At 47.3% G+C, this 15,831-nt stretch overlaps 1 protein-coding gene across 1 annotated transcript; it reads left to right on the forward strand.

Annotated features, from left to right (window-relative positions):
• The first annotated feature begins 6,435 nt into the window (after positions 1–6,435).
• On the forward strand, positions 6,436–14,520 carry TCL1A (T-cell leukemia/lymphoma 1A). Its single transcript, XM_006879189.1, has 3 exons — positions 6,436–6,546; positions 14,027–14,173; positions 14,461–14,520. Exons 1-3 carry the CDS (start codon positions 6,436–6,438, stop codon positions 14,518–14,520), a joined length of 318 nt encoding a protein of 105 aa, XP_006879251.1.
• The last annotated feature ends 1,311 nt before the right edge of the window (positions 14,521–15,831 follow it).

Below are 15,831 nucleotides of genomic sequence, written 5' to 3' on the forward strand. Positions count from 1 at the left end.
TCCATATGGCCTAGATACTCAACTGCTTGGAATATACCCCAGGAAACTGAAAACTCAGGCTTCAACAGATATTTGTACACCAACGTTTATAGCAGTGTTATTCACCATCGCAAGAACCTGGAAACAGCCCAAATGTCCTGTTGTTGTTGAGTCGCTTGCGACTCATAGCGACCCTGTGTACAACAGCCCTAAACTCCGCTCTGTCCTGTGCCAATCGCACTGTCTCTGACACTCCCATCCCAATTATCCCAGTCACTGAATCAATCCACCTCATAGAGGGCCTTCCTCTCCTGTGCTGTCCCTCCACCCTCCCAAGCATGATGTCCCTCTCTAAGGACCAGTCTCTCCTCACAACATGCCCAAAGTATGTTAGACGGAGCCTCAGAATCCTTGCCTCCAAGGAGCCACTCGGTTTAACCCTTTCCAGGACAAATCTGTTTGTTTTCCTAGCAGTCCATGGTATTCTCAATAATCTTCTCCAGCACCACAGCTCAAAGGCATCAATTCTCCTTCTATCCTCTTTGGTCATTGTCCAACTCTCTGATGCATAACAAGTGATTGCGAAGACCATAACCTGTATCAGACGCACCTTAGTCTCCACAATCAAATGGATTGAGAAATTATGGTACCTTCATATGGTGGAATACTACACAGCACGCAGGAGCAATGATTTTAAAAATCACTACATAACTTGGGAAGGACTGGAGAGTATGCTGAGTGAACTCAGTCCCATAAGGACAAATACTGTATAAGACTATTGTTGTGGTCGCATAAGGACAAATACTATATAAAACCATTATTGTAGAAACAGAAAGACAATGGGTTAAAATGTGTGTGAAGATCCAAAGGGGTCAGGATGGGACTAGAGGGGTGAGGATAGGTGGGGGAGTAATCATCAGGTCACAGAATTTGATGGGTGGAGAGAGAGGTGGGTAAAGGAAATGGGAACAATTTGGTATATATGAACTTTTTAAGTAAACCTGGATAAAATAAACATTTTATAAAAAAAAAAAAAAAGACATAAGCCCCAGACGAACTCACCGATTGCTGCCCAGCAGGTTCTGATTCATCCCAGTGACCTCCCATCGGGTTTCCGAGGCTGGAAGTGGCCACTGGGAAGGCTCTGCACATCTTCCATGCTCAGCCACCGCCCGGGAAATTAAAACAGTGGGAGATGCCCGGCCTTAGGAGTTAGCTGTATAACCCACCGGGAACCACACCACCACAGCTCCCTACAACCAAGTCCCACGCTGTCTTAATTGTCTAGAATTCCATATAAAGCATCTTTAAAATGAAAACAAAACAATGCGAAAGGCAAAAGCCAAAATAAGCCCAAGATTAGGAAATCTGTCTCAATTTATATATACCAAAATGAGAGCGACACCACAGTTCACTGCTGTCTGGTCAGTTCTGACTCCTAGAGACCCTCCAGCAGTTCCCCACATAGTAAATCTTTATGGGCAGACACAGTCGGTCTCCTAGGAGCAGCCAGGGGATTCGAACTGCAGGCCTTTTTGGTTAGCAGCCCCGTGTTACGCAATACACCACCCAGGCTTCTTTAAATCATATCTATTAGCCAATTTTCTAGGAGAAATCCCAAGGCAAGTGACATATTTTTATGAAATTAAATGAATAGAATGAAAGTAAAATAGAGTTAAAGATGAAACAAGAGGTGCCAGGCTGCTGGGCAGGCAGCACCCAGGATTCTGTGAGGACACCCCAAGTGTGGATCATCCCAGGATTAGAAATGTTTCTGAGACAAACTGAGGTAAACTCAAGCTGGCCTGGGAGGGGTAACCACAGAGCCACTGGCATAGCTCGGTGTGAACTGCTCCATGGCTGGGTCTTGCAATTGCATTTGCACATATACTGGGGACGTGGGGGAGCAGGACAGTGCATTCCTCAGAAATGATCCCCGCACCAGCAGGCCCCACCAAACTCGGTTAGAAATGTGGACTCCTAGGCATCTGCACCCCCAACCCTACCAAATCTGAATCTGCACTTCAGTGAGGTCCCATAAACACCCTAAAGTTTGAGAAGCATTTAACACTCTCTTCAGTGTAAAGAGTAATTCATCTGAGCTCTTTGCAGAATAACCTTGTAGTCTGATTCCCCAAGAATTTAGAAATAAAAATGCTTATCTTATAGGTAAAAACTATAACTTAAAAAAATAAAAACAAAATAAAAAGCAAATCAAAACAGAGCTCACATGGTCAGCAGGCATTCGTTTAAACCACAGCCCAGACTCAGGAAGTGGGAAAAAGCACCCCAGACAACTAGTATGAATGCCTTAGCATCTATACCTCCCATATAATAAGGTTATCTGCACACAAAACCATTCCTAATAATGTTTTTAAGTTCAGGCAAAAGCAAGGATGTAGAATGTTGAGGTCAGAGTGAAGTTATGAGAACTGGAATAGCACTAGTATTTGCCCAGTTGTTTTGTTTTATGACACCCACACACACTCTACCCCCACTCACACCTCAGAAACAGTAACCCAAATGTTAGTGCAGTGACTTGAGACCCTGGTCATGCACAAACCCCACTGCCCCAATTCTAATGGACTTGATCTGGGGCGAGGTCCAAGCACAGGTATGTAATCAAACCTTTCCAGGTGATTCTAACAGGCGGCTAGCTTTGCAAGCCACGGGCTTAATGGTTTAGGGCCATTTAGAGTAGGGGGCGTCTGGAGGCAGGAGCACCTGAGTACACTCTCCATAAACTTATTATGATTAGCTACAATCACTAACGTTGTTTAGGACGACCTTAATTGCCAAGATTTTCTATTAAGAGAAAAACATTATGCATTAGAAAGGATTTCAGTAGAACAAATTATAACCTAAAACTATACAGTAAAGAAACACACGTCCAGACATCAAACTATTAGAAAGAAAAAAAAAAGAAATACATATCCAACTTCTATGTCATACACAAATCCAGGGAGCACTGGTAGAATGAGGCAGGCACCCACCAACACTCCCTCCTAAACCCCCCACTAGACCAGAACCTCATGTACCTACAACTCATTCAGGGTTCTTGTTAAAATGCAGATTCTGACTCAGCACGTCTGCAGAGGGGCTCAAAATTCTGCATTTCTCATAAGCTGTAAATGGTGATGCCAATGCTGTTGACCCAGGGAATTGCCACCCTAGAGAGCAAGATGCTAGATGCCGCTGATGGCCCCACTCACTCACCCTCTGCTCCTTCTTGGAGCCCAGACAAGAATGGCTTCCTCACTCCCAAAGAGTGACGTCCATTGAGTCCGCAATGTCCACTCTGCTCAAAACTTTTCTCAACTAATAACGTCAGGAGCCTGTCCATATTTTCGCCTTAAGCCTTCTCTCTTCCCAACGGGCTACTTTGTCATGATTGAGATGAGGATGGGTCTCAGGAAGGACGAATTCTCAGAAAGGGGTAACAGCAGAATGAATGGCTCATGGATGAAAGAGCAGCACCCAGCTTGGTCCATATGTCACAAAAGTGTTGCCCTCAGGCTGAATCAGATAGAGGCGAATTTGCCAAGCTCCTGGTGGTAGAGGCAAAGTCAGTGTCAGCCCAGTTCAGGACATGGGCACATCCATCAAGGATTCTGTCAAAATAAGTAGGAATGATTAGTGTGTACAACTTTCTTTGTGAAAATCCACTTGGTGAACTTTAGGGGATCTTGGAGACTGCACTGTTAAAAGACAAAGTTACAAAAGAACAGATTGGAAGTCCTAAGATGGTGCTGATACCACATTGGTGAGGCTCCCTGTCCACTCCCCTCGCCAGTCTCCCAGACCACACAAAGGCTATTGTTCTTTTTTCTGTGGCATTTCCATGAAAAAGATGCAAAGACCACAGAAACTATTCCATTTCCCAGCCACCCTTATTCTCCTTTTTGGATCCCCTTCTCAGAGAATTGTCTAAATCCTGCAAAGAAACGGACTGCTCAGAGAAGGGCTGCTATGCATGGGGGCCAACACAAGGGCGGACAATTGAGTTTTGAGGGTTATTTTTCTGAAAGAGAAGGATAGTGAGATTCTGATTTTCAGAAAACAAAGCAGGGGCAAGTTAGATCAGCAAACCCAGGGGGGCTTGAGGAGAATGACAGTACTGGGTCAAGGGTCACCCTGGCTCCAGGGCCCCTTCCTGGGGACAAGAAGCCACCCGGGTGCACTGTTCTGCTGGGCTTGCCATCATTTCTGATCCCAAAGTAGTGGGCCTGGTAGCTCATCTCACTCCTGTGACTATCAGGGCAATTGGTGAGAAGTCACCAGTTGGAATATGAAATGCCAACCCCACCAGGGACAGCTCCCGGAAGAAGTGTGCGAGGGTCACATCTCTTCCTCCGACTCCAGCTTTACCTGGCTTCAGTCTTCTGCCTTGTTCCTGCTAAATGTGATTATATCGCCGGACCTCAGCCTACCCAGCTCTGGGAATTAGACTTTCTAGGTTGGCAGAGAAATCGCTTCACACCTGTGCTGCCAGGGCATCAGACTTCAAACTCACTTTCACCTTTGTGACATTCCAAAAGACCACCAGTGCCTTTCTTAGCTCCCAATCAGACACAAGGATGCCCTGAGGGGGTACAAATGGTTTCACGGGACCGTGGAGATGTCTGGGCTCTGTTCCAGATGCCCACAATGTGACACTATCACAGAGAAGGGAGTCACACAGACTTCTCTGGTTTCCAAGTACATTTCAAATAAAGTTCACACTCTAGTTTACACTATGCTTTCACCCATCAAGCGTGCAACAGCATAGTGAAAAAAAATCTCATATATTGGGACAAATTGTCCCAAACAGAAAATGTAAGGAGCACACATACAGTTAGAAAAATGGTGTGTAAGGACTTGGTTGACGTAGGCTTGACCGGAAATGTCAATTTATAAAAACAGAACAAAAGAATCAAAGGAAAAGAACCAAACCAAACCTCACACAGTAGCTACAGAGAGCTGTCAAGGAAAGCATAATAAGAGGAAGGTTTTCTACAGGGAGACAAAACGGTTGATTGTTCAAACCACCTCAAGGCTTCCCAGAACAAAAGCCTGGGTGATGGAGGTTTCCAGCCTTGAGGATCCCGGAGAAAGGGACTTCCACATCATTTCTACCCATGGGAATTGACTTGACAGCATTTTTGTTCTTTTCTTCTTTTAATTTAGACAGGAAGGAGAGCTTGGAGGCAACGCCCAGGACGGAGATCATTTCTTTGTGCTGCTGTTTGAGCGAGAAAGCGCGAACTGTTTGGCGCCTTTTCCCTCCTATTTTACTCTCCTAATTGCCTTAAAGGGCACGTGTTACTCCAGGACAACGTGAAATGATTTTTTTTTTTTTTTATTTGCTGTGACTCTCCAGAGACAGTTTGACCACATGACCCAGTGACTTTTCCAATCCATTGATCTTGGGATGGGGAGAGGGATTTCTTTTCACTTCCTCGTTTTCAGCTGGCGTCTCTCTAATGAACTCAGAGCCTGTATGGGGTCGGCCAGTGTTTCTTCACTACCATTTTACACAATCGCGGTAGGAAGACCACAGCATGGCCAAAGCGTGGAAAATGTGGCTGCAGGGGAGGGTGTGGGGGGGAGGGGTCCTTCAAAAGCTACAATGTTTCCAACTCAAGGTTCCAATGGTCCCCAGCACCAGCAGAAAGTGAGGCCTGGAAGCCCAGGCTGGGCTGGGCTGGGCTCTTAAGGTGGGGAAGAGGTGGAGGGGCACAGGTGGGGGATGTGGGGAAGGGTAGCCTGGGAGTATGAAAGCCCAGGCCTGGAGGCTGCTCGCAGTGGTTCAGGACAGTTGGGGTGCTGACACCAAGGAGGAGCATCTCCACAGAAGAAAAGACCAGGAAAGACCCTCACTGTAGCCTGAATCACAGAGCAAGGTACTGGCCCTGGATAGGGTGTGGGGGCTGGGTAAGAATGACGGGGTCTTTTGGAAACTCCAGGACTAGTCCTCAGGACCATCTTGAGATCCTACAAGGAGTTGTCCAGCCCTCTCGTCACCACGCCCCCCTCCTCTCCAGGGCCCCCCTCCACGCCAGGCCCCCCTCCTCTCCACGCCCCCCTCCTCTCCACGCCCCCTCCTCTCCACGCCCCACTCCTCTCCACCCTGCCTCGTCTCCGCACCCCTCTCCTCTCCATGTCTCATTCATCTCTAAACCTCTTTCTTTCTCAGGCTCGCTCATCGCTGCCCAGCACTACAGCTGCTTCACGCCCCTCCCTGGAGCCTCACACCTACCTATCTCTTTGCTCCGCCCCTCGCCTAGCCCAAGCCCCACCCTCCTCGGAGGCCACACCCCCATCCTTCCCAAGCCCCGCCCCCACGCTAGCCCCTCCTGGAGCCGCCCCTCCACCTGGGGGCGCCCGCATGTGCCTATAAATAGGAGCTTCCCGGGGCCCTTCTAGGGTCGGCATTCCGCACGGACGTGTCCACGTGCGTGTCCACTTCCGGGCTCCATGGGCGAGTTACCATCACGCATCTCGCAGCACCCGAACCGCCTGTGGCTCTGGGAGAAGAGTGTGTATGTGGATGAGAAACAGCGCAGCTGGATGGCCGTGGTCCTGGAGGTACTGGACATGGGCTGGGGGCCTGGGCAGTGCTGTCCTGGCGGGGGGTGCGGGGCCTGGCCATGCCCCTGACCCACTGGGGCTTGGAGGAGCCCAGGAGTGAGGATGTCTGCAGGGAGCCTCCCAGATAAAACCACTCCGAGCAGGTTCTGAAGGCTGGAGGACCGGAAGGAGGGCAGGAGTCGCTCAAAGGCTTGGGGGGACCCCTGCGTGGAGGGCCTAGAGGCCCTGGTCAGTGTGCACATGGTCCTGTTTAAGGACTTTTCTGGGTGTCAGGTTCCTCATCTGTAAGATGGGAATGATACAGCTCTAAGGTGATTGTTGTTATCAGGTGATGTCAAGCCTCGTAGGACTCCTAGCAGCCCTTTGAACAAATCTGAACGTCTGAGCCCTGTCCCATCCTGTGCCAACCTCACAGAATCTGACACACCACATGGGAGCCCGTTGCCACAGTCTCTGTCACCTCCCCTGGTTGAGAATCTTTCGCTGACACTGCGCCTTTCCAAGTACAGTCTCCTCTCCAAGGAATAATAACCTCTCCAGCAACAAGCCCTATATATGTAAGACGAAGCTTTGTCTCCAAAGAACACTCTGGCTGCATCTTCTCCTAGACTTGTCTGTGTTTTTGGCAGTCTGTGGGATAATCAGTACTCCTCTCCCACAGCACAGCTTAAAGACATCAGATCTTCTGTCATCCTTGTTTATTGTATAGCTCTTAGTAACATAGCAAAAGACTGAAAACTCTGAATCAGGTGCATCTTAGTCCTCAAACTAACGACTTTGCTCCTCAGTAATTTGGAGAGGTCCCAAATTGCAGACTTTTCTGGTACAATACGGAATGCAGCTTTCTAAAGTGATAGCAATATGGATTGCATCTCAAGGTCCAGAGAACAAAATTTCTTACCACTGGACCAATAGGCAACATCATGATAGATGGAAAAAGGATTGAAGTTGTCAACTTTGGTACCAGCAGTAGGACATCTTCACTGTGAATGTCTTCAGTCTGGGTCCTCTCCAAATTATTGAGGAGCAGTGATGTTAGATTGAGGACTAAGGTGTGCCTAATTCAAGCCATGGTCCTTTCAATCACTTGCTATGCTTCTGAGGGCTGGACAATGAAGAAGGATGACAGAAGAAGAATTGATGCCTTTGAACTGTGCTGTTGGAAGAGAATGCTGACGATCCCATGGACTGCCAAAACCCGAAATTATATCTTGGAGAAAGTACAGGGTGTCTCCTGTAGTTAAATTTGGTATAGCTCTGTCTCACAGACCTTAGGCATGTTGCTAGGAGAGGCTATTCCTTGGTGAGGTACGTCAAGCTTGGAAAGTTGAAGCGTCAGCGAAAACCCTCAACCAGATGAATTGGCACAGTGACTGTGGCAATGGCTTGAGTGTGTCAGAGATTGTGAGGATGGGACAGGACAGGACAGGGCTCAGATCTGTTGTTGAGAGTTTCTTTAGGTTGTATTAGACTCTACAGCATCTAACACAGCACAAAATTATCTCTGGACAATTAACATAATTTCCCATCCTAAACCCCCAAAATCTGTATTTCAAAATGAACCATTATTGAACCTGTCATGAGCCAGGTCTTTGCCTTCCTGCCAGAGGATGTGGTGTTTATACCTTCTGGGTGCAGTGGCTTAAGCACCGGGCTGTGAAGAAGGGTCAGTGCTTAGAACCCACTGACAGCTCCTTGGGCAGAATGATGTTGCTTCTTCTGTAAAGACTACCTTCTGTGCTTTCTCCAAGACATACTTGGTTTTTTGCCAGTCCATGGGATCTTCAGCGTTCTTTTCCAATAGCTCGGTTCAAAGGCGTAAAAATATAAACATGTCCAAGGTTTGTATTTACATTTTATTGCTAATGTATGATGGGATTGGGACTCTTAACGTCTTTCATGACCATTTCAAAGCGTGCATAGAGATATATCTTTTAAAACCATATTACTTTTTAAGTCAAATGCTTGAGGAAAATGTAGGTGAATATTTTTATCGCTGGGTTGGAGAATATCTTCTTGACTAATACAGTCAAATGTTTCCTCTTAATCAGTATAAATTCTATGTGGAAAATACTACATTAGTAAACTAGAGGAGGTAATGGACAGAGATGATTTGCCACAGGCTGAATAAAAGAGCCAATACCCTTCACATGTAAAGGTTTACTTAGCTCAGTAATCGAAAGATGAATAATGAAAACTAAAAAAACAGTGGGAGGATATGGAAACTCACACAGCAACACAAGGTGAACAGTGTTGCCACAGTTCAGCCTTACAAGGTGATAGGGGACAGTAAGCACGCTGTCGTTCACTTTCACAGACAGGAAGTAAGCTAAAACTACCTGTTCGTTGGACAAATGCTCACTGTCAAGTGTTTGTGGTAGGCAGGCAGGTCTTGGCTCTGGGGCACCCATTACATCCCCACTGCTAAAGCAGCTGTCGCGCCCTAGGGGAGAAGCACAAGTTCTGGGGAGCTTAAAAGTGGTGTGTGAGGGGACAGTTTCAGGCAAGACTCCTCTGAAAGACTTTATTTTCTTTTTTTCCTTGTTTAATTTGTAAACTTTCTATATTTTAGACATGTTTCTTCTTTGTTGTTGTTGTTATATGCCATCAAGTCACCTGCGACTCATAGCAACCCTGTGTATATCTGAACCCTACTCTATCCTGAGCCAACCTTGTTGTCTCTGACCCACCTACCCCCATTACCCTAGTCATTGAGTCAATTCATCTTATCGAGGGTCTTCCTTTCCTGAGCTGTCCCTCCACCCTCCCAAGCATGATGTCCCTCTCCAAGGACTGGTCCCTCTTAGCAGCATGCTCGGTGTATGGCAGACGGAGCTTCAGAATCCTTGCCTCCAAAGAGCAGCCTGGTTTCACCCTCTCCAGGATGAATTTGTTTGTTCTCTTAGTAGTCCAAGGTATATTCAGTACTCTTCTCTAGCACTCCAGCTCAAAGGAGTGCTGTATTTTGCTGAATTTATTTCTTATAATTGGTGAATTGAACCAATGGCCAGTAACTGGTATAACTGAGAACCTGATCTCACTTCTCTCATGTTTTCTTTTCATGTTTGTCTCTCTGTGTGTTCATCTGAGCAGAAGCCAGACCTGTGATGGTTGAGTCAATTCTGACCCCTGGTGCCACCACAGATTACAGAATAGACCTGCTCCTAGGTGATGCCTTGGGCTGTAGCCCTTACAGAAGTGTGTCTCTGGCCTGTCTTCTGTGGTGTCACTGGTGGGTTTGAACTGCCAACCTTTAGATTAGTAATGGAGCACACGCTGTCACTTAGGGATTTCTATATCTTTCAGTAGAGACTTGCCTTAAAGTAGAACGTGACTCTGTTGATCTAGGGGAGAATATCCCAGGAGGAAAGGACAGCAGGAGGAAGTTTCCGAGACTGGGCCAGAGTGTGGCCTCTTCCAAAGGAGGGGTGGAGAACAGAGCAGCAGGAGGTAGGACCCAGCAATGTGGGCTTTTCTGGGTCATGGCTAAGCTTTCTGGGGCTGCTCCTGTGTCTGGAATCTGTGAAGGTGTCAAGCTGTGATCTTTAGATGCTCACCTGGCTTCTGGGCACAGAGCACAAGGTGGGGGGTTACAGTAGTTCAGGTGAGAGACTATGCTGATGGGAGTTAGAATGGGGGAAAGAGAGCCGCCTGCAGATTCCGAGGTCCGGAGATATCTTGTTAAAAAGGAAAATATGACTAGATAAAGGGCATCCCATGACCTGTGCCTCGAAATAAGTGAAGAAAATTGACTTCTTTTTATATACTTCTCTTAATATTTTAATTTTTCAGTCAGTCAGTCTTAACTTTTAAGGAACCCTAGTGGTACAGTTGTTAAGCAGGCCACTATCTCAAGTCGCAAGCTAGATGATGTGATCTCATGATGACCAGGTGGGTGCAGAACCCAGAACCTGCCATTGAGTCGCCCAAGACTCATAGCGACGCTATGTACAATATCTCTAAATTCCTCTGTCCGGAGCCTGTCTCGCTCTCTCTGCACACCTACCCGCATTATCTCAGTTACTGTGTCAGTGCATCTTATCCTGGGTCTTCCTCTCTTTCTCTGTCCCTCTATCCTTCAAGCATGATGTCCTTCTACAAGGACTGGTTCTTCCTGGCAGCATGCCCAAAGCATATGAGTTGAAGCTTCAGTATCCTTGCTTCCAAGGAGCAGCTTGACATCAGCCTCTTCAGAACAGACCCAGATGTTCTCCTGGCAGTCCATGGTATGTTCAGTGCTCTTCTCCAGCACCACAGTTCAAAGGCATCAATTTTTCTTCTGTTATCTTCAGTCATTTTCCAGCTTTCTGATGTGTAGCAAGTAATTACAAAGACCATGGCCTGAACCAGGCTCACCTTAGTCTCTAAACTGACATCATTGCTCTTTAGCAGTCTAGAGAGGTCTCTGACAGCAGATTTTACCAATGCAATTCATCTTTTGATTTCCTGACTGCTGGTGCCAAATATATTGACTGTAGAACCTAGTAACCTGAAATTGTTAACAACCTCAATCTCTTCTCCATTTAGCATGAAGCTGCAAATTGGCCCAGCAGTGAGAATCTTCATTTCCTTGATGTTGCACTTTAGTCCGTATTGGAGAATATAGTCCTTGACCTTCTGCAGCACACACTTCAGGTCCTCCTCAGTTTCGGCAAGCAAGGTTGTGTCATCTTCTTAACACAGGTTGTTGACGAGTCTTCTTCCAATCCTGATGCCACATTCCTCCTCATAGAGTCCAGCTTCCTAAATAATTTGGTTTGCATATACATTAAAAAAGTATGGAGAAAGGACGCATCGCTGACACACTCCTTTCTCGATGTTGAACCATGCAGTGTTTCCTTGCTCTGTTTTGATGATTGCTTCCTGATCCAAGTGTAGGTTTGGCATGAAGACACTCAGGCATTCTGGGATTCCCGTTCAGTTTGTTGTGCACAGTCAAATGTCTTTGCATAGTCCGTGAAACAGATTGACATTTCTCTGGTGTATCACAGCCTCTTCTAAACTCAGCTTGGATGTTTGTCAGTGTACTGTTTGAGCCATTTTGGAAAATCTTCAGCAGGATTTTGCTAGCATGTGATATTGCTCGATAATTCCCATACTCTGTCAGATCACCTTTTTTTGCAATGGGAATAAATATGGATCTCTTCCAGTTAGTTGGCCAGGCAGTTGTCCTCCGTATTTCTTGATACAGTCTGGTGAGCATGTCTAGGGCTGCGTCTGTTTGTGAAACATGGCAATTGGTCAATTCCTGGGGGCTTGTTTTTTGTTTTCTTCTGTATCAGCCAGTTCTGATAGAATGACTTCGTGTACTCCTCTGCCTTCTGGTGCACCCAAGATCATTCTGCCCATTAGCATTCTTAGGGTTGCTACTCAAAGGTTGAGTTTGTTCTTCAGTTTCTTCAGCTTCTGAAATGCCAAGTGAGTTTAACTCTTTTCATTGTCTAACTCCAGCTTTTTGCAGATTTCATTATAATGTGCTTTGCTTTATCTTCTTGAGCTGCCTTTGGAAATCTTCTGCTCAGCTCCTTAACTTCCCAATTATTTCCCTTTGCTTTGGCTTCTCAGAATTCTAGTGTGATATTCAGAGTCTCTTCTGACATCTCTCTTGGTCTTTTCTTCCTCTTCTGTGTTTGCAGTGACCTTTTTCAATCTTCACAAATGATATTCTTGATATCCTCTTGCAGGTCGTCTGATCTCTCTTCGTTAGTGTACAATGCCTCAAATCTGTCCCTGAGCTGGTTTTTAAATTGAGGCAGAATAAACACAAGGTCAAATTTGGGGTATTGTATCATAATTTCCCCACTCCATTGGAGCTTCTTTCTTTGGAATACCATGATCTGGAACTCCATGGAAATCCTCCAGTCAATTAGCCAAGCACTCTTCCAAACTTCTTGACACACACAAGTGAGCATTTCCAGAATTGAGTTCACTTTTTGAAGCACATCAGTTGGCATTCTGTGAATACCTGATGGTTTGTTTATATATCAGTATCTTACTGAAGTTAAGATTTCTCCCTTCAGCACAACTGGTTCTTTAAAGAAAAAAAAAGTGTTGGTTTTTATGTAATAATTCCTTTGCATTATATTTCATTCATGTACATTCTTTCATTTACAGTGTTTTTCATACAATCATTCATCTACATTTTCTTTTACACTATTTTTTTAAAATTAGTTCGTTTATAAAGTTTATATACATTGTGTTGAATACAATTACTCTCAAACATTGTGTTTCATAAAATCAATCCCCATTGGACCTTGTCCATCATGACCCTGTCTTTTTGCCCTGATCTTTCCCATTTGCTTTCCCTGCTCTCTGTACCCACCAATAGAAGCATTATTAACCATCACAAGAACATGGAAACATCCCGAATGTCCAACCACAGCCGAATGAATCAAGAAATTGTGCCACATTCACACGATGGAATACTATGCAGCTCTCAGGAGCAACATTTTGAAAAATACTACGTAACTTGGGAGAGGCTCGAGAGTCTTAATGCTGAGTGAACTAACGCAGTTTCATAAGGACAGATACTGCGTAAGACCATTATTGTAAAAATAGGACAATTAGTAAAGCATGTATAGGACCTTGGGGAGGGTAACAATAGGAAACCACTGGTTCTTAGCTACATGCTGCCTCCTGAAATACAGAACAATTAAGCACCAGAGGCATTCATGAGACCAAAGGAGGCTCCAGAGAGCACGAGTCGGAAGTCTGAGTCATCACTTCCACACGCTGCTGCCATAACAGAAAAAGCTCAAAGGGGTGGCTTGAAAGAGCAGACGTTTATTTTCTCACTGTTTAGGAGAGGATGGTTGCTGTCCTTAGCGCCGTCAAGTAGCTTCTGACTCCTGGAGGTCTCACGTGAGGGTAGGCCTGCCCCAAGGTTTCCGAGGCTGGCTGTTGACTCTTCTCCTCAGAGCACCTGTGTGGGTGCCAACCTCACACCCTTGAGTTAGGATTCCAGTGATTGGTTTGGGAGACCAGAAGGCCACAGGGGAAGAGCCGGGTCTCGGCTTCTCCAGCCCTGAGCTCTGTAGTGTCCCCAGAGCTCCAGCAGCCTCCAGCCTCCCGCAGGCATGCTGCCTCCACTCCAGCCTGGGCCTCTCTCAGTGTCTACTCTGCCATTTTTACATCCCCCAGTTGTCAGGCTTCAGTCCAGCCCTGCACTGCTCTGGCCTCATCAGCATAACCAGGAAACTATAAAAGGAGTTGACAGCCCTAGTTCAGAATTCCAGTACATGCACTGAGGGGAAACAGTTCCGGCTCCATTTCCTGGGCAGGGAACAGCTGATCAGAAGAAGACAGGGCTTTCCCAGCTCTGTCCAAGTGCTGGACCAGGGAGGAGGGTGCTTTGGGGACTTGAACACGGGCCTCACAGAGCTAAGTTCTGCTTACCTGAAGGACTCCCCTGGTTTGTGTCCCAAGGAGTCCCAGCGAGTGGTACTGAGTTGTGCTCTATCCTCTCTCCCCAATGCAGGAGCCCAGTGTCCTGAAAGTCCTCCTGCGGCAGATAAACATCCCCCTCGGGGAGCCGGTGTGCCCCAGCCAGGTCTCTTCATCGTACAACCTGCCTCTGATGTGGCAGCTCTATCCTGGCAATTGGTACAAAGGCTCCGACTCCAGGGTGTGGCGCATAATGTATCATATCCAGGCAAGTGCAAGTGGGGGCACGGGGACTAGTTTCTCTCCCCCTCATCTGTACCCTCCAGTCTCGCCCTAAAGTCTCCAATAAAGGAGAGAATTTGCCAAAGAGGACTTAGAATGCATTGGTCTGAAGAGACTTAGATCCGAGGATGCAGGATCTCCCCAGCCTGCAGCAAGGCCTCTGCATGGTGGCAGAAGAAGGCTGCCCCCGCGTCCCTGTCTGTGAGCTGCGGTGTTGACCACTCTTGTCCCCTCCTCCCCACACAGTATGACGACACGGAGGACCTGGTTCTCGAACAGCAGCCCAGTGAAGAGGAGGACCAGTGATGCGGTGAGCCCAGTGAGCCAAGCACCCCCTCCCCACCTCTGCCACCTTGGGGGAGCCCAGGGAGAAAGACTGGGCTGCCCAGAGGCCCTGGTTGACCTTGCCCTTCCCCAGATGGCACACCTGGGCTGAGCATGGCACAGGTGCCAGCATCCCTCTCCTCCCCGATCGAGTTTCTCAACAAGGGCCGCTGAGTTGTCACTGAGAGGTGACGGGACTTTGGGAAGGTGTGAGCTTCTAGTCTAGGGACTCCTCCAAGCTCACAGGGCCAGGTTTCAAAACCAGGTCTCTTCACAAAGACTGGGTGCTATTCTTCTGAGAAGGCTCAACCATCACCCAGGCCAGAGCTGTCCTGTCCTGTCCCAGCCCCCGCCCCACTACCCTAAACCCAGGCCCTGGCCCCTGGCCCTCAACCCTCTGCTGACTCTGACATAATCCATGCATTCCCTCTGGCCCTGATTCTCCTAGGTCTGCCAGTTCCATCTCTTCTCACCCTGTGGCCCGAAGTTCTGGCCATCAGAAGGACATCTGCCCATGTTTACTTCATTGACCAGCCCTGCACCGCCTTCCCTGTCACACATACGGGACCGGAGCCTGCCTGTACCCACTGTCTCCTTCTTGGCCCTCAGCACTGCCCGGCAGCTTGGGACCATCAGGAGGAACTTGGTTTGCAATGACTCCTCCTAGAACTGGACTCTTTCCTGGCCTCTGTTTCCTCAGCCTCCCTTCAGTCCTTCACAGCAGCAGTGCCACCTAGTGCACCCAGGACTGCCCCTTCTGCCCCTCAGCCCCAGGCACTCTGCTGCAGGGAGTGTGGACTGTTCCTCCAGCCCAGCTGGACCCCCAAGACCTGCTGACTCCTGGGGACCATGCCTGCAGAATCTACTGGCCAAGCAAGCGCAGGTGCAAGGCAAGAGAAGGACATGAGTGGGCCAAGTCTGTGCTCAGGACTCTCTGCCTGGTGGTCAAGGATCCAGACTGAAAAGCACTTTGGATGGGGCCTCAGCTCACCCATCTGCCAACAGGAAAGAACTTGGACACAAATGGGTAAAAACAGGTTGCATGCAGTGTGAGCGTTTTGTAATGTTAATTCATTAAATGTTACTACTCATCCACCATTGTGCTGCACTCAGTTCTATCCATGACCCACATCTAGATCAAAGAAAAATGGAAAGGAAAAGAATACTCCCAAATTTAGTGTATTTCTTCTACTTTGGAGGATAAGGCTGATTTAAAAAAAAAAACAAACCAACTCTAATAGCCCCATGGTTGCTGTGATGCTAAACTCTGTGACACGGATGTGTCAAATGCGA

Source organism: Elephantulus edwardii, unplaced genomic scaffold, assembly GCF_000299155.1.
Source record: "Elephantulus edwardii isolate Elephantulus edwardi_28Jun2011 unplaced genomic scaffold, EleEdw1.0 scaffold00002, whole genome shotgun sequence".
In the NCBI taxonomy this organism is placed as follows: domain Eukaryota; kingdom Metazoa; phylum Chordata; class Mammalia; order Macroscelidea; family Macroscelididae; genus Elephantulus; species Elephantulus edwardii.

What these genes read in the sequence shown, in the direction of transcription:
- TCL1A (XM_006879189.1), top strand. Translation starts at nt 6,436, where the DNA reads ATGGGCGAGTTACCATCACGCATCTCGCAGCACCCGAACCGCCTGTGG. An exon ending in GGATGGCCGTGGTCCTGGAG is followed by an intron (nt 6,547 to 14,026) that starts GTACTGGACATG and finishes TCCCCAATGCAG; the next exon opens with GAGCCCAGTGTCCTGAAAGT. An exon ending in ACAAAGGCTCCGACTCCAGG is followed by an intron (nt 14,174 to 14,460) that starts GTGTGGCGCATA and finishes CTCCCCACACAG; the next exon opens with TATGACGACACGGAGGACCT.